We start from the raw sequence: 26,411 nt of genomic DNA, 5'->3' as shown, positions 1-26,411 counted from the left end.
ATCCTAATCAATGGCTCAAATCATTTCGCTTGATCATCGTCTTCTTCTAGAAATTTCACCCACAGTTAGATTAATACCCTTAATTATTTTAATTTGCTAAGTTTAGACTTAGGCACCCATTAAAAATAATTAATTATTTTAATAAAACTATCTCCGGATGGAATTTCTCAAAACGATTTCTAAGTATTGTGGAATACATGTGTCCAAGCCTCCCGGCAAATTTTGAGGCTTAGAGCACATCCGATGCTACCAGAAATCAACATATCATTCCTTAGGTTTTCGCACAGGTTAATAACTCAAAACTTTCAAATGTCTTAGTATCTGGTTTTCATACATTGTCATAGTTATATTTGTTGTAGTTACATACTCTTCAATGATGCTTGGTCTTGTAGCTCTTCATAACTCGAACCTTGATCCATTGACCTTTCTACCAAATTCACTAGGTTGATAATCACATAGGTGCCATCTGCCATCTTGATTTGTTTATTCAATTAGGATTATGCCACAAGAATCTCAAAGATATGTTTCCAAAGGTGATTTGCATGAAATGAGAAGTGCCACAAGATCTAATCCATGTTGGAGAAGTAGTAACAATCATTCTCATAAGTTTTGTTTCGGGCCTCTACATAATTGCTTAGATTGACAACAAGTTTGGGTGCCTCCTACTGATCTTAGATGAGTGCAATACTGAGCTCGGGTGTCATATAAGAGTACACAAATTACATGTTGACCAAAAGATGATGACATGAGTTTCATAGGAGAAAGTGCTTCTTGATTGAAGATATAAATAGCCTTAAAGAATACTCATTTGAGACATAGGTCACAGGAACTTGTTTCCTTGTTTTACTGAGATGCTTTGAGAAAGCTTATCTCCTAACTTGCAGAGTGTAATTTCCTCAAAAGAGTATCATAGGTCTCGGTCTAGGTTGCAAAAGAATAATGCTATGTGCTTGCATAAACATTGACGTAGCAAAGTCTTAAGGTTCTTTGAATCTAAACAGGAAACTCGGATATATGCCTCAAAGAACTTGCATTTATGTTATAGAATGGTTCATACAACTAGATCACAAAGAGAAAGCATGCCAAGGGTAATTTGCATAGTACCTTGCTTAGGGTGCCATAGTAATAAACTTCATATACCTTTAATAAGTTTTGATCCTCTAACTAATGAGAATGTTTGCAGCTCCAAGGAATGTCCTTGAGTGATGACTGCTACAAGGACAATATTCTTCTGGTCTTTTTCTTTAGCCTTTGTTGGAAAGAGTTATATCTGTTGCATGCCAACAAGATGTGATCTTCAAACTGTCCTTCCTTTACCTTAGCTCTAATTCCATGTTGAGAAATCAATATTCTTGTAGATTAGGGTGATTTCTCTTACTTGACAATTAGTTGTGAATGGTTAATTTATTATGTTCTTCGATGTCAAGCAATTACCAAAATACAAAATATGAAGATTCACAAGAGACAAAGAATACAAGAAATTAGGCTCCAAGCCAAGGCAAAACACCACAAGGGGGAAAACCCAAAAGATCATCTTCTTATAAATTCAAATCCAAGTAAAATATCCAAGACAGTAAGACCAGTGTTCCACGGGGACGCGTCCCCCAGGGTCGGGTGCACGCACCCCTCGCACCCGGGACAGGGAGTCTCTTGGGAGTGTGTTTCCCCACGCACCCTATTTGGGGTCTCAGGGAGACGCAAAGGGGTGTGTTTCCCCAGTGTGGGAGTCCAGACTCCCCAAAAAGGGTACGTCTAGGCGTCCCTTTCAGTGTGGGAGTCAAGACTCCCAAAAAAGGGTGTGTCTGGGCATCCCCCTTCAAAAAGGGTGCTTCTGGGCATCCCCCTTTAAATTTTTCTAATAAGACCCAAATTAAAAATTAAAAATCAAAACAATTAAAATTAAAACTAAATAGAACAAAAAAATATTAGATAACTAAAAGTCTAAAACCTAGGTTCAAACTTTGAGTTATATAAATTTAGTGTTCAAACTTTGAAAATATACCAGTATGTTTTTCTTTCAATTTAGATTCTAGAATGATGAATGATGAATTTAATTTTTAAATCAATGTAGATTGGAGAATGATGAATCATTGAATGATGAATGATATGGATCGATGTATTTGAATATTTCATTATTGAATTTTATTTTTTTATCGAATCTCATGGTATGTATGAATAATTCAATAATGAGACTTGAGTATGTCATATGAATGATATATGTATCAAAATGAATGATGAGGATGGAACAATGATTCAATTGTCTATTTAATATTTTTATGCTTTCATTATTGAACAGTGAACAATGAATATGAACTTGAATTTTATATATATTTATTAAATTATATACCTCAACGTCTCCCCGCACCCCCGAAATTTCCCTAAAATTTGAGGCTACTCCCACACGTCCCCCCTGTGCGTCTCCCCGCACCGGAGTCTTCGTGGAACATTGAGTAAGACCCAATACCAAGACCAAGGTTGCCACATAGACCCAAGTCAGCCCTCCTTCAAGCCATCTTCAACAAATCATAGTCAACACAAATCAATGTTGGACAAATCTTTGAGCTCTGGTCACTTTGTGAAATTTCGGCCTCTTCCTGAAATCTTGAGCCCTGCTATTTCGGCCCTGTACCACCTCTGAAATACCACAGAAAATCTCACATATGTGGACAGATTAGGGCAAAAAATAGACCTTTCTCTCTCCTTTGACTTCGCTCTCTCTCTTCTTTGACTTTGTTGATTTTCTTCTTCTTGCATTCACAGAAATCAAATTGGTTGCCAAAATAATAATAATAATAAATCTCTTTTTCTTCTTTTTGCTTTTACATGAAATACCTATTGATACAAGTACAATGATAATTATGAAGACCAAACCTAGTTACATTTTTCAACACTCGAATTCGTAAGTGTTTGTGGCAACTGAATTTCATATGCAGGGATGATTTTAGTTCGTGGAAGCCAAAAACACTAAGCATGAAGCCCTATCGCAAAACCTTAGGGCGAACTGAAGAAATCGTCAGGGTTCGGAGCATCAAAACATGGATTGATTTGCTCAGCTAGGAGGGCCAAAACTGTTGTTGTAATTCGTGAGGGTTCAGAGCATCGAAGCATGGGGTCAAATTTTCACTTTTGTTTGAATTGCCCTCAATAAAAGGCACTAGTTTACATATAAAGCAATATCTTGTCAAGGTCGAGAAACCTTGTGCATCTAGACCAGTCGTGGAAGTTGAGAATTGATCTACTTGTCAAACACTAAATTCACATTTAGTTGCGGAGGCAACAATATTGGCAATAAATCCAATTCTTAAAGTAAGTTGATTCTCTCATGCAACAAGTAGAGTTAATCCAAGTTTGGGGGGCGTAGTGATTTCAAGGGTCCAAATTAATATATTGGGCCTGAGACCATTGACCACTCATGGGTTTCTATGGCAGTTATTAGACACAGATTGGACCAATTCCCTAGAAGAGCAATTAATCAAGCATAATCAAGGAAGTTGTGTTGGCAGCGCAGAGCACTTCTGAGAGCATGATGAGTGATTTGGAGGTCGAATGAAGTGTCTCATCGATCCCTGAGTCTTAGTAGCGTAAAGCGATGAAGAGTACTGGCTAAGGGGCAAGTTTGTTGTTTGTTAACGACGTATTCCCTTATGGGTCCAACTATGTGTTGGAAAATGGTTAGGGCAACATATTTAAATTATCATTTTTCTTCTTTCGCATTTACATGTGATTTATATTCTTCTTATAATAATTATGTTTATGTTATTATCATCAAATAAATGCCAAACACAATCAATATCACATGAACACATGATATAGGCTACATGCCAAGGCAAAACCACTCCAAGGGGAAAACTCGTCAGAACTTCTCTTCTTATCAACTTCAAAAAAAGACTTCCAAGACCAAACAAGACCTATAGCTCTCACCAAGAAACAAGTCAGCCAACCAACCAATCAAGTCTTCATTACTTTTGCAGCTTCGTCTTCTACAACTTTGGATCTATGAGAAACCTCGGAGTTTTGCATATCTCAGACTTCAAAAAACTTCTAGGTCTAATTGCACTTTCGCATGGCTCTTCTAACCTTCTTAGCAACCTTCGCATGCCTTTTTTACCGCAGAACGTATCTTTTTAGTATGTGCAGATGTGTGTCACTAAGGAGGATGAAGTTTACTCTATAAATAGCCTTCCACATGGGTCCATAAGCCTTCTCTAGGCCAAAATCCACATCTTGGGAGCTAACTTATACACTTCTTTATTTGTTACAAGTGTCCAAATGGGTCTTTTACATAATGATAATGACACTTTGAATCATGGAAACCCCAAGAGCATACAATGGTTGCTCAACCTAGTAACCAAAGACATAAGCATGAAACTTGTGCTTTACAAAATAATTTTTCTTTTATATTTTCTTTCTTCTTCTTCTTTTGACAAATATAAGAATTACATTATATCAAACAATAATTATGAAGACCGATACTAGTTACATTTTCCAACACTCCCTCTTAACTAGGGAGATATTCATAATTGTTTAATCGATACAAGGAGAGTACTCACTTTGTAAAGTTCTCATAAGAAGAGTATCACAAAAAGCATGTACGATGCTAGAAATCTAGCTACCATCTAGGCTAACTACCAAGGTATCAACCCATCTAGGTACCATCTAGGCTACATGCCAAGGTACCATCCCAACAAAGATCCACGTGTCATCTAAACTACCTGCCAAGACACCAGGTGTCAACTAGGCTACCTACCAAGACACCAACTCTAGCAGGGTTGTAGGTATCATCTAGGCTACCTACCAAGATACCAACTCAACCAGGATCCAGGTGTCATCTAGGCTACCTGCCAAGACACCAACAAGGATTTAGGTACCATCTAGGCTACCTCCCAAGGTACCAACCCTAAGTACCATCATATGGGATGAATCACCAAAACTCTTTCTAAGGTCATTATTTTCTTTGCACGTTCCATCTTCAAGTAACAATAAGGTACAGTTCCATCTTCAATCATCAATGTGGAATCTTTAATATTATCATAACAACTCCCTCTTCTCATCATTTGTATCGACAGTGTACCTACAACTCCCTCTTTCCATTATGCCCATCATGAAGTCTTTCTTAAGCACGAGATTTACTTGTCTTGTTTCTTGCATCTTTTCATACAATCATGTACTTGCAATTTTTTATCATCAAGTACAACCAAGCAAAATATATATGTATGAGAGCATGATGTTATTTTTTTCAGTCTAACGTTTACAAAGGATACTACTAAGGTTTTAGTTACAAACCCTAGGTTCCATGACCTGACCCTAAATACGATTTTTCAACGGAAACATTATTTCTAGGGATTTTTACTCAATTCAACCATTGCTAGGGTTTGACCATATACCCATTGCTAGGGTTCCGACCATGATTTTCTAACCCTAGATACCAAAAATATTTAACAACATAAAGCCCTAGATTCTTATCATGTAAAACATGCCATCTTCATACCCTAACATTCTCATAGTCTTTTGAATGTAAGGAAATTGTAAAGATCCTAACATACTGCATAAACAATGATAATGCATTAATTGGTCGACCACTTTTGTTTTTACTTTCTTTTCAAGATAGGAGAGGTGTTTTGATTTTCAACTGTTAATACAAGAATCCCTCTGAATCAAGGTTTCGTCTTCGAAAATTCTCTCGCTTCTAACCTCTTGACTTTATAATTGACGAACAGTCTTTGGAACATACCTGCAATCCTCTTCTAAAGAGATCATAAAAGAAAAGATTATAATCAAGTGATAATAAAACTAGTTATACTGAGGAAGTCAACAATAATGTAATGAAAGAAAAGAAATGGAATACTTATCTTTCGTGAACAATAATGGCTTCCTCTGGATTTTGTATTGATCTAGATATCATTGAAGTATTCTTATATTCATTCATTTTATTTAGAGTGTCCATGGATCATGCTTGACTACCAAGCTTTAGTATTTTCGCTAAACTTGTCATTATTTATGAAATTGTTAGCATCATGCTCATTATTAACAACTTAGCTTAGCCATCCATCTCATTTCGCTTCATGTTGACAGTCCTAATCAGCCGTTTGGAAGTAGGAGCACCAAGGGGGTCTCCCCGATGTGAAGTCCCCGATGGTCATGAAACAGTGATCTTTTCCAGCTGCCTTCAAAGTGAACCTTAGCTCTGATTTCGGCCCTTGGTCGATTGCACAGGAAGAAGCCCAGAAAACCTTTTACTTTCCTTGAGTCCGCACTTAAAGTGACCCTCCTGTAGCTCTCAGATCTGAGACTTATTGATGCCAAACTCAGAGAATTTTCGGTCCTGAATACACAGGGCCCGGATTCTTGTTATGCACATAAATATAAGGACACTTTCCAATGCTTCTTCGGCTTGGTCTTTAAGCAGAGAGCTTGGCCTAGACTATATTATGTGCGTCCTACAGGCCTCACTCCATAATTGATATATCTCTGTACTGTAGCCTTGACACAAGTTTTCAGATCTGAGGATATCTCAGAAAATTTCGGCCCTTGGTCTATTGCACAGGAAGAAGCCCAGAAAACAACCTTTTACTTATTCAGTCCTTTAAATCTCTGTAGCCTTCAAAATGGTCATGAAACAGTGATTTTTTCCAGCTGCCTTAAAAGTCAACCTTAGCTCTGATTCCATGTTGGAAAATGGTTAAAGCAGCATATTTAACTTATCATTTTCCTTCTTTGACATTTACTTGTGATTTAGATTCTTCTTATATTGATTATATTTATGTTCTTATCATCAAATAAATGCCAAACACAATAAAGATCACATGAACACAGGATATAGGCTCCATGCCAGGGCAAAACCCCTCCAAGGGGAAAACCCATCAGAACTTCTCTTCTTATCAACTTCAAAAGGAGACTTCCATGACAAAACAAGACCTCTAGCTCTCATCAAGAAACAAGTCAGCCAACAAGTGAATCAAGTCTTAATTACTTCTGCAACTTCGAATCTGTGAGAAACCTCAGAATTTTCACATATCTCAGACTTCGAAAAGACTTCTAGGATTGACTGCACTTCGCATTGCTCTTCTAGCCTTCTTAGCAACCTTCGCATGACTCTTTTACCGCAGACCATATCTTTTAAGTATGTGCAGATGTGTGTCACTAAGGAGGACAAAGATTACTCTATAAATAGCCTTCCACATGGGTCCATAATCCATCTCTAGGCCAACATCCACAGGTTGGCCGACTTGTTCTTGGGAGCTGACTCACACACTTCCCAGTACCCAAAAAAAAAATATTTCTTTGTTACAAGTGACCAAATGGGTTTTTTACATAATGATAATGACACTTTGACTCATGGAAACCCTAAGAGCATACAACAGTTGCTCGACCTAGTAACCAAAGACTTAATAAGCATGAAACCCATGCTTTACATAATAATTTTTCTTTTACAGTTTCCTTCTTCTTCTTTTGACAAATATAAGAACTACATTATATTAAACAATAATTATGAAGACTGATACTGGTTACAGTTTCCAACACTATCTTCTTCACACCAAATTGAATGAATGGAACCGAGGGCCAAGAGTCAAGATGCATGAGAAAAGCCAGCCGCATTGCCTGGAATGAGTAGCTAATCCCAAAAGCCAAGTTACAAAGAAGTCGCACTGTCTGAGATTGAGGCCAGCAAATAGTCGAGTAAGGAGTGGTGGGTCAATCCACTCATTGGGCTAATTGTGCATGCAAAATGAGGTGGTTGGGCTCCCATTCACAGTGAGAGCGTGAAGGAAAGGGATCGGATTTGTGCTGGTGGGGTACCTAATGAGGATTGAAGGGCATTAGAGGTCGATGAATGCGGTTGTATAGTAGAGGGTTAGATCAGATCTTTAAAACCTAAACTGTGTGCCATCATTTGAGGTTGTGACAGCAAGCGAGTTAGCAAATCGGACCATCTCTAACCAGATCAACCAGTCAACGGAGGAGATTCAATCACGAGTTCAGTTTATCGCATGCTATGAGTTTCCTGTTGGATACGCTTTGTCTGGTGCATCACCTGAGTAACCCGTCAGATACCAGATCAAAGCAACTACTTCAATTCCAGCACCTGATCACATCAGAATTCATCACAGGCATGTCTGAGTCTGTGTGTTTGTTGATATAATAGTGTTGTGTTCTTGTTATTTGCTCTTTTCCCTTGAAATTCAAGTGTTACATGTATGTAAATTCGTGGGATCAACCGCAAAACACCAAAATCAACCAACATGCATTGTTTTGGAACAGCTAGTATCAGACTTAATGAAGCTAATTTGGGTTAATCTATGTCATAGATGGTAAGGTGTTTTGAAGAAAGCTAATGTTTTGATAAGCATAAAAGAATTGGCAAAGGAGGAATTTGAAAATTTGCACATGGATGATCCATCAACGATCCCCGAGTGGCTTGGCCAAAGTCCAAAAGAGGTTGGATGAGTCATTAAGACAGCTTGGAGCTATCAGTGTCAACCTTCATCTCAGAAGAAATTTTATGAGAAGTATTATGGGAGGGTTGAGATCTAGAAAAGATGAGGAGCCAAAGCAAAAGCAATCTCATGAACTTCCCAGAAAGAGCAAAAATCAAATGAGAAGAGAACAGATTTGTTTCACATGTTAGGCAACTTGGACACCTGATCAGTTGTGTTGAGTTAAAAAGGACAAAGGAATAGATGAGGCTGCAAAAATTGAAGGAGAGCAAGAAATGGCAAAGAATTCAGGTCAGCAGATTGAGGAAATGGTTGAAGGGTCCATGGTTGGCAAGGAGATGCATGAGGAGCACTTTAACTTGCATGATCACGAGGAAAACCATGACTCAGATTTGCATTATGAGGATCACGAGTTTCCTCTTTTGGAGAGCCCTTTCAAGGCTCAAGTGATTGTGATGGATGACATGGTTGAGTATTCATCTTTGGGACCAACCATCGATGAAGTGCAAGTAGATGTTGAGACATCCAGCAGGGCTACAGGACTTCCAAATGATATGGGGCTACAAGACTTCCAGATGATAGCCACCAGGAGAAGATTGAGCATTTCAAGACAAATCTTATGGTGATGAAGAAGAAGACCCAGACACTCTGAGGCACCATCGTGCAGCAGATCAGTAAACTTGAGGAGCTTGAAGTTGTGAGTGTCAGGTCAGCGGACAAGCTATCTCGCGTTGGGGAACAACTAACGTCCCTAACTGGGCAACCAAGAGAGTATATTCTAGAGTTTCAGCACAGCCCTCCTCAGGAGTACATAGACCAAGCTTGTAGCACTATCAGCCCACTTCTATACATTCGAGAGAGAGGGGCAGAGTTTTCTAGTTGGATCTTATGGGTTGACTAAGTGGAGCAACGTGAGTTGAGCATGGTGCAACATTGGGATAGTGGACTTGTCCCATGTACATGTGTTCATGCATTCAATCCTTCCCATAGAATGGATTGGCGAGAGATTATGAGTTGGTATTCTATTGATGGGCAATTCTTGCGAAGATATTCTTAGCCAGGGGCATAGCACAGCAAGAGCCCTTACACATAAGGGACACAAGATGCCCCACTTGGCAATGGGATCCAGGTGAATCTATTAGTGGCAGGATGAGTCAGAGGTTTGTTTGGGATCCAGGTATCAATGGATCCATTCATGATTGGATGGTACAAAGACATGATGTGACATAATGGTTCATATGGGATCTTGGTATTGGTGTACATACGTCTTTATAGTTGACACATATGGATTACTTGAGGGCAAGCAATCTTAGGGCAGGAGTACTTGTAATATCTCCATTTTTTGTTTCCCTTATGGTATAGTTTAGGGTGGATTTCCAGAGTCGTGTCAGCCAAGTCACAGGAGCAAGATTACGTCATGGTGGGCCCGGAGGGTTTTGGAGGAGTTTTATAGGATCTGACGAGGTTCACTTGCTATATTTCACCATCAGGGTCAGTTCCGCATAGTTCATTCTTGGTTCCGTTGCATTCCAACGATTCCCGTAAAATGGGGTTATTAATAATTATCAAACATATTCTAATTAAATACACTAAAGGTGTTCTTTGGAGCAGATTATTTGGAGAAAGACCTAGTGTAAGAGCTAATTGAAACCGGGATGAAAAGATCTACAAGATGGGATGATGAAAAGTGACTTTCGGTGGCCAGAGAAATCATAGGCAGATTAATCATTTTCCGGGATTAAAAGTGATTTAAATAAAATGAAATAAAAGGAGTCACTTAAATAAAATAAAAGGGAGAAGCTTCTAGAATGAAAATAAAATAATAAAATTAAGTGCTTCTAGAAGATTGAAGAGAGATCCATCAAATCTTTTAAAGAGGGCAAAGCAAACCATTTGGGATATCTTGGATTTGGAATATTTACTCTTGGGAAGTTTTTGAGAACTTGGTTTTCAGGTTAAAAGAGCACTAGGACAAAAACCCTTGGGTTTCTTGGTGTGTTGGACGAAACACCAACTCACTATTGCAGAGATTTCATTCAGAAGTCTCATAGAACTTCGTTGGCATCAATTGGTGAGCAGATCTAGAGCATATCTGTGGGTTGGAAATGGGGATTACCCAGATCTCCAATTTGAGATTCATTTCTAGTTATAGTTTTGGGAGGCCAGGATCCATATTGCCACAATTATTTTGGGAGGCCATCATGTGCGCTATTGTCCAGCTCGACATGCCATGTAGCAACAGCTATTGATAGTTTTGTATTGGCGTGTAATTGTATTCTAATACATAAATAAAGCTGAGTTTGCTACTATTGCTTATGCTAACTTTGAGCTGCAGCATTTCTTGGTTTTTCATATTGCAAAATTTATTTATTGTGTTGCTAATTTCATGGCGTAAATTGTGCAAGTTTGGTTGGGTTTTAAATATAAATTTTATGGTGTAATTTTTTAAACAAAATTCTGGACAAAATCTTCTTTAACGCATACCTTGAGTTAATATCATTGCTTGATAAACACATATTATCTAAATGAATCCTCTTTCTCTCTCGCATGGTCTCTCGTACATCATCACACCAGCCACATGATTGTAAATATTGACGTGCTTCCTGAAAAAGCCTGAATGAGAAGAAGTTATTAATATCACAGTAAATATTGCAAGAAAACAATTACCTATAATATCCATCACACTCTACATATATGAGATTAACAAGCTTTGTAAGTTACAAAATACAAGACAGTTTTGAAAAGGAACCAGACACACACCAAATATGTCAGGCAATTTCCAAATTTTCCAACTTGGTACAGACATTGCATTCTAATTACTAGAATACTTATTTTATCCAATTAGAGCATAAATCAAACATTAGTTTTTATATAAAGGGGCATATAAAAACATGTTTCCAACGTGGTGAATTGGAAGAGAATGTATAACCTTTGATCTGAAATTATTGAAAACAGGGAAAAGATATCTTACATTTGTTTGAACTTATCGAAATCAGATAGTTTGTCTTCACTATTGGCTTCAGCATTCCTTCTGGATTCAACATTGTGCTCTAATGCACCATTTTCATGATCAATGTGGCTAATCCCTGTGTGTGAATTTTCATATTCGTCTCGTCGTCTCTTGAAGTGCATCTTTTCTTCCGAAGAGTTTTCATTTCCATTAGACAGAGACCTTTGATTATCTTTTTGCGTGTTGCATTTAATATTGAGGCTATTAGATTCAGCTTGACTATAGCAAGATGTACCATTTGCAGTCTTTACCAATCTGTCTGTAGGACGATAGTCATTGCTTCCAGACTTCTTCTCAACAACAAGACGATCTCCAGCCAATAAATTGCCATCCTTACTTCCAGTAACACAACTTTCACCATCTGTTTTCCCAATATGGCAATCAGAGCGTGATCTTCCACTGTCAGACTCATAATTGGATTCAGAATGTTGTGTTTGTGTTTGAACCAATGTTTCATCTTTCTTAACATTACTGGAGTTACTGGAATAAGAAGCATCTTGGTTGCTCCTCTCAGATATCCTTTTTCCAGAACTCTCATGTTTTTCCTGCCTCGTAGTAACAGGAGGCTTAGACATGCCATTACCATTTGCAACAGCACCAACCCTCCCAACTTGAGGACCAGAATGCTTCAGGTTTGCAAACTTAATCTGGGGTTTTGGATGCACTTTAGACAAACTACTAGTCACAATCCCTCCAGAAGAAGATATGCCAACAGATGAATTTGATGATGCAGACGACCTTCCATTTGAGGAAATATTCATACCATTGCCATTTTCTTTGGCAGGTATCACCCCATTGGAAGAAGGAATATCTTTAACTCCTTTTAATTTTGGACTGCTCCGAAGAAAGAACAGCATGTATACTTTCTCAGATAAGACTGTCTGTAAAGTGGCTGAAGAAACATGGGCATCATTACAGCAATACCAATGAGAATTTGCATCCTGCAATAAATTAAATATTAGTTACTTCGAAAACTAGAAAAAAACTGAAGATAGGAACAATGTTTATTTAAAATGATATATTATTTTAGATATATCCAATTCATGATAATTGCGGATAGTAACAAGTATTTTTAGCAAAAGCCTGACAGACATGAACATTCATTAATAAAGAAATATGTATGTTAAGGCACCTTAAAAGTTAATACCTTCACATATGCGTAATAATGACCAGAGTCCTGTGAGTAGCCTGAATGGACAATGGTACCAAAAAGAGTATACTCTGGCTGCACATCCTGTAACAAAAGCATAATATTAAAGAGTCAATAGTTTAAAGCATATTTTTCGGCCAACTTTTCCCAAAATCCAGCAAATATTTGTTAAAATTACAAGTTTGAGCTGTGTAATCTGCACAATCCAGGTGCTCCCTGGGTTTTTTAGGGTGCTGAATCCAATTAAGCAGTCAAAAATGCATTTTAAACAACCAAAGATCACAATCTCAGCCACCATTGTATTGATGGATTCCAGCCAAAAAACCCAAAATGTAGAATAGCTAGACAACAGCTTGTTTTGATAAGTGACCGTCATGACCCAAAACTAACTAGAAATTCAAATGTCAAGCTCCAAAAACGTATAGGCATTAAAGTAAAACTAATAATTGAGATACATCAATGGTAGGCAGCAACCATATACACTCAAAAACTGTGAATTCATAAAAAAGCCAATAGTAAACAATTCAGGGTCCACAAGTTTTAGTTTTCAAACTACAAACCGAGAGTCATAACTATGAACAACCATTAAAGTCAACAAAGTCAACGCTGGTCAAGCATTTGAATTCTGGCCAATCCCTCAAAATTTCAGCCTTCCTGAAATCTCGGCCCTGTAACCACTGCAGAGAAACTCGCATGTGAGAATAGATTAGGGCAGAAAACAAGTTTTTCTTTCTCCTTTTTCTTCCCTCTCTCTTTCTCCTTTGACTTTTCACTGAAATTCCTCTTCCTCTTTCTTGCACAGAAATCGAAGTGTGATGATGATTCCAAATGAGGTCAAACTTGTCTAGTATTTACACACTTGCAAAGAAGTCAAATAGGTGCCTCTTCTAGGCCAACTTGTCTAGGAGGGCCGACTTGGTCTTGTGGAGGACAGAGTTCACTTTTTCACTATTTTTGACTTAATACAAAGTTTTCTTTATTTTCTTCCAAGAAGTCCAAATGGAACTTTGACTCAAATAAATTTTCTTTTCGACTCAATAAGCCCTAGAAGCATGAATAACATGCTTTGAATAGAAAAATAATAAGAAGAAGAACAATTTTTCTTCTTTTGCTTTTACAAGAAATATATTTTGATACAAGTACAATGACAATTATGAAGTCTGAACCTAGTTACATTTCCAACATTTTGCACTTTAGGCTAGGAAAATGGAATACTAACCAAGGGGAAATTCCCTACGGGTTACTAAGTTCACTTCATGTAGTATGACTATGCAGTGGGAGTAATGAAAAGCTTAATAAGATAAAAACAAAAATGAAAATGGAAAATGATTTTATGGATTTGGGGGTAGTGGATGAAATGGAAACCAATGATTTATTCATTTGGGCAATGGGGTCATGCATGCAATTTAATAGGGCAATTCTTCAAGACAGATTGAAGGGTATAGGCAGTCAAGGTGACGTGCTCTATAACATCCCTAACTTGGCAAACAAAATGCTACAAAAATAGAAGTGCGTGAAATTCTCTAAGGGGTAGTTCCACAACAAAACCAACCTAGTAGTGGGGTTAAGCATTAACTCACAATGGACGCCTTGGATATTAACAAAATCACTACTAGAATAGCTTTGACAATCTAAATTTGTAATGAAAATTCTTCATGTGTAATGCTAAGAAGATTTGCCACACAAATAATGTTGTACATGCACTATGGCATAACTTAAATGTAACACCCTTGTTCCAATGCTTGGAGACTCACTCACAATTTCTTCCATCTCACACAATAAAAAATGATTTGTTTTCCTAGATCCAATTTCCTCTATAAGGAAAATCAATGAAATAATCATATCTAACCCTCTCAACGAACATTTTACTAAAAGTAGAAAATGTTTGTTGGGATCCACAATTTCCTCTAGGAGGTTACAATAAAATATAACATGAAAACAATTTTCAAATAAGTTCTCATCTTGCTAACTCCAATAACTAAGTCAACAACAACTGAAAATTAGGATTAGTTACAACTTACAACAATATCGCAAAGATAGAACAACATATTTGAGTGCCTCCTTGACCAAGTACAATCCTTGAAAAATAGTAGTTTGATGTGAACCCTCATAGATGATGTGTCCACAATTGAACCAAGCTATGTTGCTAGGGAACATGGGTTTGGGAACGGGAACATCACTTTTTTAAACAGGGTGCGTGGGTTCGTCGGGGGCATATATATATATATGAATTTGTATATTTTCCAACTTTAAACAAGAAAAATAAAATGTTTATGATTTAAACTTTAAAGACTTAAACATGCACGTCATTGAACATTCAACATTCATATTGAAATTTTAAAAATTCTAGTTTGATATCAAGTGCAAATTGGAGTTTACATATTAATAAGAATCATGATATATGTCCATTGTCATACTACATTCAAAATTTGCCTTAAGGCATCTCCAAACATGAACTAGGAAATTTCAAAATAGTGAACAATGGCTTCCTCAAGCCATGTCATCAACATCCATGTCATCAGCATCACTTGGATCTTTAGTGACCATGCTCTCCAGCTACATAGCTGCAATAGTAATGACCTTAACATAACTACAATAGTAATGACATTCGGCCTACACAATGAATCTACAGTGGCCATCTCTAGGTCAAAACTACAGAAAGAGAAGTAAAAAGGTCGAGCTTGAAAATAATTACAACAAAATCAGTAAAAAAAATTGACCCTAACATTCCTGATTTTGGGGTTCCACGCACCCATTGTCGGGGTTCGGCGCACCCAATTAGACAAAAGAACCCAAATTTTGGTTGCGAAGAACCCGGTGCTTACTCGGAGAACCCGGTTCTTTTGGGTGTGTTTTAGAAGAACCCATACCTGAACCCAGTACTTGGGGACAAGAACCCTACCCGCGGGTTCGCGAACCCGTGCAACATAGGAACCAAGTAACAAGTAAAAAAGACGTGCTCAAAACGACCTCCTCCAAGTGGACAAATCATTTTATAAATGAGTACTAGGTAAACATCTCCATCACACATGGCCTTCATGACCAAGTTAAGCCTCCTCAAAACAAGCTCCCCATTGTTGGTTGTTTGATGGTGAAAGCATGCCTATGACTACTACATTTACCTTTATCATAGCCAGTCTTTCATACAGCTGATAAAATACGCCACTCAAACATGATCTATTCACTTTAACACTGAAGACGACAATACTATCAAATCTCTCGTTCCGATCATTTCCTTAGATCTTGTGCTCGTAAGCAACTCCAGAACAACCTAGAGCTCGCCCACATGATGATGTGTATGTTGAGAGTGTGCATGGAAAGAATCTTCCTTTATTGATCTTAAAAAAAACAAGGTTTGATATGCTTTCCTTAATTCACTTTAAGCACTAGAATAATGTCTACTTGACTGCCTATGGGATGTTGTGTCCTCTATTAGCTTTTAAATTTACAAGAAGATGGCATTATTGTTGTGTTTTCAAATCTGAATTGTTGACAGATAATTCACTGAAGACGATACCGACAAATTTGGCTACTTGAGATGGCCCTTGTTAATCTATCTAAGAACATTGCCTTGGAATTCGCTGCTCAGAATTCTTCTTGAAACAGATATGAACCAAATCTACAGACTAGACCTTTCATTAAATCAGAACCGACCCTCAGAAAATATATTTTAGCTAGAGAAAACACGAAAAAAAGGGCACCATGATTAGGTGTATAAATACTTTAATTGTATCCAAAGTCAATATGGGTGGGTTTAGGCCTAGATTAGGGTTTGGAATAGGTTGGCTTTTACCTCTTGCCTAGGAAATGTCGGCTCCCTAAAACTTGAAATACTTTACCAGCCTCAGCCCTCCTCTGCGGGAAAATGTCATAGACCTGACCATTGCATGAGGAATTTATAATTTTGTAAAATATGCTTCAATCCATAATGACTTAACATGGGTTATCTTGAAACCATGCCTACAATAAGGTGAGGCCTAGGTCTATTTTAGCTAGAGAAAACATTACAAAAGGCAACTTGACTAGGTGTATAAATACTTCATTTTATCCAAAGCCAATGTGGATCGGCCCTAGCTTACGGATTGGAATAGGTGGACAGCCATTGACAGCACGAGCCGCAGGGCCAAAGTTTGACTGCAAGCTGATTGTTTGACCAGCATTGACTTCTAAGCATTATGTTTGGTTTGACCAGAGTTGACTTGCTGCTATTTGGACCAGGTTTTGACTGGTATTTGGATTTGTACTGGCACAGTTGTCTAGACAAATTTGTAAACCTTGCTAAAGATCAATTTCTCCTCAAGAAAATTTGTCGAGTTTTCCGCCAAGGTTGGGTTTCCTAGAGTAAAAATATTGTCTCTATTGTGCATAGTTGTTTGTATATGATCTTTATTGTTTCTGCTGCATTTATTGTTGATATTTTCTATGTATAATTGCTCAATGATATCAGTGGCATGAGATATATCATTGAGGATCATTAGGTAGTAATTATCAGACCAGGAAATTGTTTTCTACTGCTCATCATGTAGAAAATTCAACATGGTATAAATACTTGATTTTAATTAAATCCAATGTGGGTTGGCCCTAGCTTAGGGATTGGAATAGGTTCCCTTTTACCTATTGTCTAAGACATGTTGACCCCCTAAAACTTGAAATACTTTACTCATATTGACCCTATATGTGAGAAAAGGGTATAGACATGACCACTGCATAAGAAATTTGTAATTTTGTAGTGTCCTAGGGTAATTTTTTGTCCTAGGGTTTCAATTCAAGGTAGCACTATCAGCATAATAGCAACAGAAATTATGCATACAAAAGATTAGTAAACAATAGATATGTAAGATTGATAACAACCAATTCTACCACACAATTGTTCAATTACAAGCTATGTCACAGGGTTCGGCGAACCTGAAGCTTCAGGTTCGAAATTCGGCGAACCTGTAAAAAAAATTTTGAAGTTCGTTCAGGTTCGCCGAACCTGAAAGCCGAACCTCAAGTCGAACTCGAACCTCATCGAACTCCATCGAACCTAATCGAACCTCAACGAACCTAATCGAACCTAATCGCGAACTTAAATGAATTTTTTGAAGTTCGGCGGTTTTCTTGACGGTTTTCTTGGCTGACTGTGGTACACGAGCTTGGTTTTGTGAAGGCAACTATCACAACATAATGCTACAGGAAACAACATAAAACTCATAAATAAAAGTGCAATTGCACACCGAATAATTGCACTGTTTGAATCTAAAAACTCCATTGATTTGTTGTTCACCCCAAAAAAGGAAAACGGGTAAACTCACTACGCAGAGAAGAAGTGTGGGATGAGCTCACTACGCAGGGTGGCTTTTATAGATAAGGGACACTGATTACTTTGCTTTGAGAATGTAAATCTGGGAAACAGTCGAGACTTGCAACGTGCCTCCTTGATTATGAATAATATACTCAAAATATTTAACAGTGTCCTATTTGAAATCGGACTTTTGAATATTGAAGAACATTGAAATTTGACTGTTGCAGGTGAGATAATTACGTGAAACAACTGGCTTTCTTTAATTGACAATTACAATTTATTTGTGTGTTTAACAAATTTGTGTTCGTCAACTTTACGAAAATTGCATTTCCAACGACTTCTGGGATCTGGGTTTTTAAAAGAACGATGAAGTTTGACTGTGACTTGGTATCTGTATATTCTTTTATATTTAACCGGTGGTCTGCTCGACTATAGTCTATATTTAACAGATTCTGGTTAATTAACTTTATAAAATTGTATCAAAGGCTATAAAATGAGATATCTAACTTATTAAACTAATTTATAATGTATGGATTACACTGAGATTCTCAATTCTTCAAATAAAATATATAATAGAATTTTGTATAAGTTAAAGAAATGAGCATTATGACGGTGAAATCCAAAGTTTTTCATCATAAATATATATATATATATATATGAAAAATATGTATAGTCGGACCTAATGCCGAACCTCATTCGAACCTGATCGGAAAATTCGAATTCAAATTCAACTTAATCGTTGTCGAACTCGAATTCGAACTCGAACCATGTGACATAGATTACAAGGGTTGTTCATAGCCAATACTTCAACACAACACAGTGATAAATGTAACTGCATCCAAATACCAGCAATTTCACTGAATTCTACTCGTGGGGTTTGTCCCTAGCTAGCACCACATCTTGTGTCCTCTTGTCTTGGCTTGTCTTCTGCAACTTATGTTTATGTTCTATCTGCAGTTTACTTTAATGTTGATGTGATTGCTAATCTGGAAAAGATATTGAGTTAATCGTGAAAATTGAAATAAATTGCTCTAAGCATAGAACATACCTAAATTTAACATGGTATCAACGCTGAGGTGAAGACAAAGCCCAAGCAAGAGTGAAAAGCAATCACTAAAGACAGTTGGGAAAGGACAAAAGGATCAATGGATTCCTCATCCCTCTTCAAATTCACCAAGGGTGAAGTCGAAGCAAAGAACACTATCAGAATGGAGCAATGGAAGCTTCTGACCTAAAGATCACTTCAATGGGAAGTCTGGATCTAAGGGTGGATGGAAAGGCAGATGCCTTGGGTGTAATAAGTTCGGCCATTAGGCAAAGGAGTGTCCGAGGCAGGGACACATCACTTGATGATGATAACAATCATTCCAAGGACATCTTCAATGATCAGAGCAATAACAGGTAATGCAAGTCATCAAGGATACGGCCGACTCTTCAAAGAAAGCAAGGAACCCCAAGTATGAAGAATCAAATGTTATTTCTGATAAGATAAAGAAGTGTTATCTTGTATTGGCCCTGTCCTTCAGATTCTGTGGGAATCTGGCTTATTGATTGTAGTGCTTCAAGGCACTTCATCAGATAGAAGGGTGTTCTCTCTAATTTGGTAGAGATGGAAAGAACCGTGGGATTATACTTGGAGCCAATGCCACCTATCCCGAAAAGGGTGTAGGAAATGTTAACCCTCAATTGAATGAGGGTAACTCGATTCATTTATAGAATCTCTTTTATGTACCTGATTGCAAGAAGAACTTTGTGTCCATTTCGACAATGGAAGTCAAAGGTTTCAAGGTGGCATTCATTGATGGAAAGGTATGTGTTTGAAAATGGAATTTTCAAAGATGCTTTTGAGTTCAGGGTTGGCAGTTTGTATCAAGTTGCAGGATGGTCCATTGGGGACCATGTCAGTTGTCACATCTCATCTATAGCACCAGAGGTCTACTTATTATGGGGCCCTACCCGATGTGAGTCAGATGGTGACAAGGATCCTTGAATTCAAAACGAGCATGAAAGTACATGTCTGAGATGTACCGAAGGAAAATCTTACAAGGGGACCATTCCCCTCATGTAGCAGGTCCACGGGTTTGGAACAACCCGAGGGGTTTGAGATTCATGATCGGGAATCTCATGTATGCAGGTGGAAGAAAGCCCTCTATGGCTTGAAGCAAAACACCCCGGGCATAGTATGAGAGGATTGATAGTTGTCTGATGAAGCTGAGATTCACTAGGAGTGAACCTTTGCTTAAAGTTGTGGATGATAGACCTCTCATACTGGCACCTTCTGAGGACGACCTCTTTCTGACAAGTGCAGACCCTCTCATTTGCAGAAGTAAGAGGGAGTTGGATTCCAGATTTGGAATGGCACACTGCAAACCCGTGACTACATCAATGGAGCTTAACTTTCAGAATTTATGTGGTAGTAAGGTCGGACCAGATTTGGGAAATGCCTTTGAGTTTCATAAACTCATTCGCATTGATGTTCTTGGTGAACTTTCGTCCGGACATATGTTTTGCAGTTAGCATGATGAGCTCATATATGGTTGAGCCTCACTGGATTAGTGCCAAGAATCTTTTGAGATATCTTTAGGGCACAATCTCTCATGGATTGAGATACACTGCCGGAAATATGAAGCTGCATGATTGTTCGAATGCTGACTAGGCAGGCAATGTGGAGGATCTCAAGAGCACTTCTAAGTGTTGATTCTCTTTGGGTTCTGCTCGATATTCTGGATGAGCAGAAAGCAAAATTCGTTTGCTATAAGCACCGCTGAGACTGAATACATAGCTACAAGTATGACCTCGTGTGAAGCTGCCTGGTTGTGGAAACTCTTTACTGAGCTGTTTGTACATATGATGGATACCACTGTGATCTTCTATGTCAACCAGGGGGGGATTCAATTGTTGAGGAATCCTGTATTCTATGATTGCTCCAGTATATAGACATCAGATACTACCTTATCTGGGACATGGTAGATCGATGAGCGAGGAGGCTCTATCGCATTGAGACTGATGTACAGGTCGTAGACATTCTGTCAAAGCCCCGGGAAAAGGTCAAATTTGTGACTTTCCCAAACGACTTGGAGTCATTGAGAGTCCTTCTTATGAGGGTCTTGCATGTTGCATGCATTGAGCTCTAGGAGCTCCGAGGGGCTTGGGTACTTATTGGAGCAACAAGTGACCATAGGGCGACTCACACTCCTCTAATAGTGCGTTGTGTACAAGGTGAATGGCTCAGCCTTCCCTGGGATACCTCGTAACGACTTAGGGACGAGTGGTTCTCTTGTCGAGGCATCCTACCCATGCAGTCTGGGACTCATGGGAAATACCTCTCATTTGGCCAATGAGCAGGGAAATGGGGTTAGGGACCATAGTAGTACTATCGATGGACGCATCGTTGTATCTACCGTACTCCCTATGCTAGAATGACCTCCATTGATCTAGGATCAGTATGAGTGGTTTGAGACACTCGCTTGTGATATTGATCTGGGATCAATGACACTAACTTCGAGTTAGTAAGAGTGGTATGACACACTCTCTTCATATGGAACTGACTTCACGTCAGTAAAGAATGGTATGAGACATTCTCAATCAATTCTTTTTCTTCATGGTTCAGTAGAGCAGAGTAGCGCAGGGCACTGATGGCAGAGATAGTACAGTCGGACAGATGAATCAGTGGATGGAGTTCTCCCTAGTTGAGAGGGAGTCTTAAAATTGGCAACTAGGGCCAAACTCCATGTGGGTCATCTTATTTATGGCAGCGGATATTTTACTTGGACCCCTCTCATCGAGATGTGTAGGATTGATCTAAAGATCATCCGATTCCGATAAGTATTCATGGAGTTATAAATTTATTTGTGTTATACGACACTTCGTCAAGGTCGGCCAGCAACCAAATAAACCCCACATGTGCTCAACATTTTAGTATAAAAGGAGATGACCTGAGAGTCATTTCAGACACACTTCTATCTTGATTTCCCTCCACTTGCCTTGGGTTTAATGGAAGAGAAATCTAGGAGGGGAAGCCCTAGACATTGGAGGAAAAGAGGTTGCCCTAGCCGCAGTCAAGAAGAAGAAATACATTGCCCTAATCTAGAGGACGTTATCAAGAAGAAGCCCTAAATCTATACATTGGTCCCTACTAAAACACAGACCTAAAGGTTGCCCTAACGCAGACCTAAAGACTGCCCTAACACAAACCTAAAGGCAGCCCTAACGAAGACCTGAAGGCAGCCCTAACACTATCAAAGAAGGAGCCCTAGCCTAACCTAGAGGACACAGTCATACCCCAATCCTCCACGTTGTCTCAAGGGTAATCAAGAGGAGGATATACGCTTCCCTAATAGGTCCTAGCCGCAGCAAAAGCCATGGGTCTTTTGGAGGACCAAGCTGTTGTTAGGAGGGTCAGTATCCTATAGGCTAGAAGGTCGCAATACAAGGTCTACTTCAGCAAAAGAAGAGGGGACGTTAAGGTCACCCTTGTGACTGTTGGAGAGCAAACGAAAGGAGCTCGAATTTGCTCCTTGAGGACAGCGTGAAGAGGTAGCAAGGTCTATGTGAAGGCTACCCTCATAGAAGGTTGTTCTAGATGATGGGACAGCAATGGACAACAACGGATTTGCTCCTTGATGACTGTGTGAAGAGGCAGCAAGGTTTGTGTGAAGGTTGCCCTCATAGAAGGTTGTTCTAGATGATGGGACAGCAATGGACAACAACGGATTTGTTCCTTGAGGACTATGTGAAGAGGCAGCAAGGTCTGTGTGAAGGTTGACCTCATATACCGTTGTTCTGGATGATGGGGCAGCAATGGACAGAAGCATGTTGGGACAGCAATATGGACAGCAGCATGTTGGGACAGCACAATTGGGATAGCATGACTGTTAGGGACAACAGCTACAACAATATAACTAGGCAGCAGTGGCAAGCATGGAGCTACAAGGGACAGTTGCATGATAAATAGGACAGCAACAACAACAAGATGCAGCAAGCAAATGCAACATCTAGGAATGGTGCTTAGTACAGTATGGCACATGGGACAATTGTCGCAGCATGGTGCAACAATGGCACATGGGACAGCAGTGCAGCATAAGGTGCAACAGTATGATGTGTACAGCATGGTCATGAGGTCCAGCATTGCGATTGATCTAAAAATGGGGCACTTAGACTTCTTGTCTAACTTACAAGAACCTCTCCAACTTCCAAAGCTTTAAATTTCCCCAAGTCTTATTGATTAACCAATGCGGAATTAAGAAATGCTTGAAAATATGGGTGTATGCTTGTATTTGTTTTCAACTGATTACTTGCTTTAATTTCTGTTGTTGTGTTGTAAATTAGTGTGCTGACATTGATGTATAAACACATATAACAGTAAATAAAACAGCAGAGATAATGCAGCAATAAACACACACAGAAACGGCAATTTAATTAGGAGTTCACCCACACTTCTTGGGCTACATCTCTGTGAGCTCTAGTCAACTCAACTAGGCTCTCTGGGATTATGGTATAAGTCTTTTTACAAGCTCTTTGGCTCAACTCCTGCTATTCTACGCATAAACAATGGGTTCAGACACCATTTTATCCCTTGGCTCTTGAAGCTCTGGCTCTTGGCTCTTGCTTCTGGCTCTTTGGCTCTTGGCTCTAAATCTGGCTCTTTGGCTCTGGCTCTCGGCTCTTGGCTCTTCGCTCTGGCTTCTTTCTGCCTTCTATCAGGTTACAGCTCTCTCTGGGCTTTTCACTTGAACTCCAAGTGACTCCCTTGGCTGCCTTTTGCTTCTGCGCTGCCTCCTTTGCCTTGGCTTCACTTTCAGCAACAAACACTGTCTTCCCGGACTTCAATTTTTTCATAAATGCGCCCTAAACTCCCATCAGGTCCGCCCACAAGTCGCTGTCGCAAGTCGCAAATAGCCTGGTTTCAAAGTTTCCCTTGGTATTTCGTTTGATAACAAAATATACGAAAATACATTAAAATAGGAAAAATCCCGCTTATCGGACTTGCAATTATTATAATATCGCATCTATCGGTTCCCTCGAGTCTGTAATATCGCATCGCATATATATAACATATATCCCCCCTCCTTTGTAATGCACCAATGCGATATTGCAATGTGACTTGTCGCAATCGCAAATCGCCTGAGCTTTGGGGTCTGTCCACATATCATGGCCTAAGCCGACGCGATCCGCCGAACCAGTCATAGAAGGTGGTTTGAACTTCTTTGCCTTGATTATTGATCCAAGGTGGCTCAAACAAATGTGAAGTTCATCTGCTCCACAAAACTTTCATTTGTACCTGTTTGAAAGGCTGCCAACAACAACAACAACAACAGGCATACAGACAACCACTGGATGGACTAAACTTCTGCTTCAACAAAAGAAACAGATTTCACATCTTGTGAACACCTCCATGTCTTGTATCTGCATACAAATGATGGACTAGATAACAAGCCCACAAAACATGCCTTTAAACAAATGACCCTTGAGTCAAGCATGTAGAAAAAGACCATCAGGACTCTTTTTCAAAAAATGAAACACTTCATCATTATCTCCATTTGGAGACCAAGTTAACTTCTCCCAAGTCAACATGGCATCACATGTATGTCAAATCAACTTTGCAAGTTAATTACACATACATGCTCAAAAACAAAGAAATCATCAGCATCCCTGTGTTCATGCATATCAAGCTTATGCATGCATTTCATCCTTCAACTTTCGCTTAAGCACATTGTACTTTCAAAGATGAAATGAAATATAATGTAGATGCATCAATAGACATGCAATCTCAATCAGATAAGAACTCTAACCGTTTCTTACCAATCCCTTTCAAAGGTACTACCTCTGTCTGCACATCAGCATCGACATGTGAATCATTTTAAGACACATCACTCATGGAATCTTCCTTTCCATTTCTGCCATCTTCTCTTTCCACTTTCTTCAGCTTTGGTGGAAGCATTGTTGGATTCAGAGTCCAACATTTTGCGGCAAGATGTCCTTGCTTATGGTAGTAAGTGCACTGCATGTGCATCCTCTTGACAAGCATGATTTGCCTTGTCCATTGGACCTTTGGCTACTTGCTTCTTTTCCTTCAAAAGTTTCCTGTATGTGGCCATTCTCTTCCAACATCTAGAAACATCATGGTTATCCAAACCACAAAAGGAACATGCAACTCTTTTCCCATGCTTATGTGGAAATTTATCATGCTTTGCAAAATCAAAAGGAATATGTTTATAACCAGATTTATCGCTATCTCTTTCACCTTTATTGCCTTCATGAGGAGGTGAATTGAGTGAACAAGTAGCTCCCTTTGGAACACCATCAATCTCTTCAAGGCTATCAGAGTCTCCCCAACTCTCTGGTTCAAGTGTGTGCTTCTGAACACCTGCATATTAGGACTGTTTCAACGGCATTCATGGCAGCTTTAAAATTCTCTCCATAAGACTGTCCATAGCCAAGACCCAACCATTATTGGTTCAATAATACCTTGCGCATGCTTTCCCAAGCCCTTTCCTTCATAGCTGCCATCTTCTCTTTCCACTTTCTTCAGCTTTGGTGGAAGCATTGTTGGATTCAGAGTCCAACATTTTGCGGCAAGATGTCCTTGCTTATGGCAGTAAGTGCACTGCATGTGCATCCTCTTGACAGCATGATTTGCCTTGTCCATTGGACCTTTGGCTACTTGCTTCTTTTCCTTCAAAAGTTTCCTGTATGTGGCCATTCTCTTCCAACATCTAGAAACATCATGGTTATCCAAACCACAAAAGGAACATGCAACTCTTTTCCCATGCTTATGTGGAAATTTATCATGCTTTGCAAAATCAAAAGGAATATGTTTAGAACCAGATTTATCCCTATCTCTTTCACCTTTATTGCCTTCATGAGGAGGTGAATTGAGTGAACAAGTAGCTCCCTTTGGAACACCATCAATCTCTTCAAGGCTATCAGAGTCTCCCCAACTCTCTGGTTCAAGTGTGTGCTTCTAAACACCTGCATATTAGGACTGTTTCAACGGCATTCATGGCAGCTTTGGAATTCTCTCCATAAGACTGTCCATAGCCAAGACCCAACCATTATTGGTTCAATAATACCTTGCGCATGCTTTCCCAAGCCCTTTCCTTCATAGCTGCCATCTTCTCTTTCCACTTTCTTCAGCTTTGGTGGAAGCATTGTTGGATTCAGAGTCCAACATTTTGCGACAAGATGTCCTTGCTTATGGCAGTAAGTGCACTGCATGTGCATCCTCTTGACAGCATGATTTGCCTTGTCCATTGGACCTTTGGCTACTTGCTTCTTTTCCTTCAAAAGTTTCCTGTATGTGGCCATTCTCTTCCAACATCTAGAAACATCATGGTTATCCAAACCACAAAAGGAACATGCAACTCTTTTCCCATGCTTATGTGGAAATTTATCATGCTTTGCAAAATCAAAAGGAATATGTTTAGAACCAGATTTATCCCTATCTCTTTCACCTTTATTGCCTTCATGAGGAGGTGAATTGAGTGAACAAGTAGCTCCCTTTGGAACACCATCAATCTCTTCAAGGCTATC

The 26,411-nt window shown here is 39.0% G+C and overlaps 1 protein-coding gene across 8 annotated transcripts in view; it reads right to left on the bottom strand.

Moving 5' to 3' along the window:
* Positions 1-26,411, bottom strand: part of LOC149226956 (ubiquitin carboxyl-terminal hydrolase 25-like) — a 228,913-nt gene that overhangs the window by 149,728 nt on the left and 52,774 nt on the right. For all 8 annotated transcript variants that reach the window (XR_016247758.1, XR_016247760.1, XR_016247759.1 and 5 more), the window contains exons 5-7: positions 12,593-12,679; positions 11,407-12,386; positions 10,920-11,048 (exon numbers count right to left, since the gene is read on the bottom strand). Coding sequence is in view for 3 of the 8 variants with exons in the window: in XM_089377645.1 (XP_089233771.1) it covers positions 10,920-11,048; positions 11,407-12,386; positions 12,593-12,679 (1,196 nt within the window). In the remaining 5 variants the exon portion in view is untranslated. The remainder of the gene's footprint in view (positions 1-10,919; positions 11,049-11,406; positions 12,387-12,592; positions 12,680-26,411) is intronic.

This window comes from Pinus tabuliformis, chromosome J (genome assembly GCF_031772625.1).
Source record: "Pinus tabuliformis cultivar Carrire ecotype Pingquan chromosome J, CPIR1, whole genome shotgun sequence".
NCBI lineage: Eukaryota > Viridiplantae > Streptophyta > Pinopsida > Pinales > Pinaceae > Pinus > Pinus tabuliformis.
This window is presented reverse-complemented; position numbering and strand designations above follow the sequence as displayed.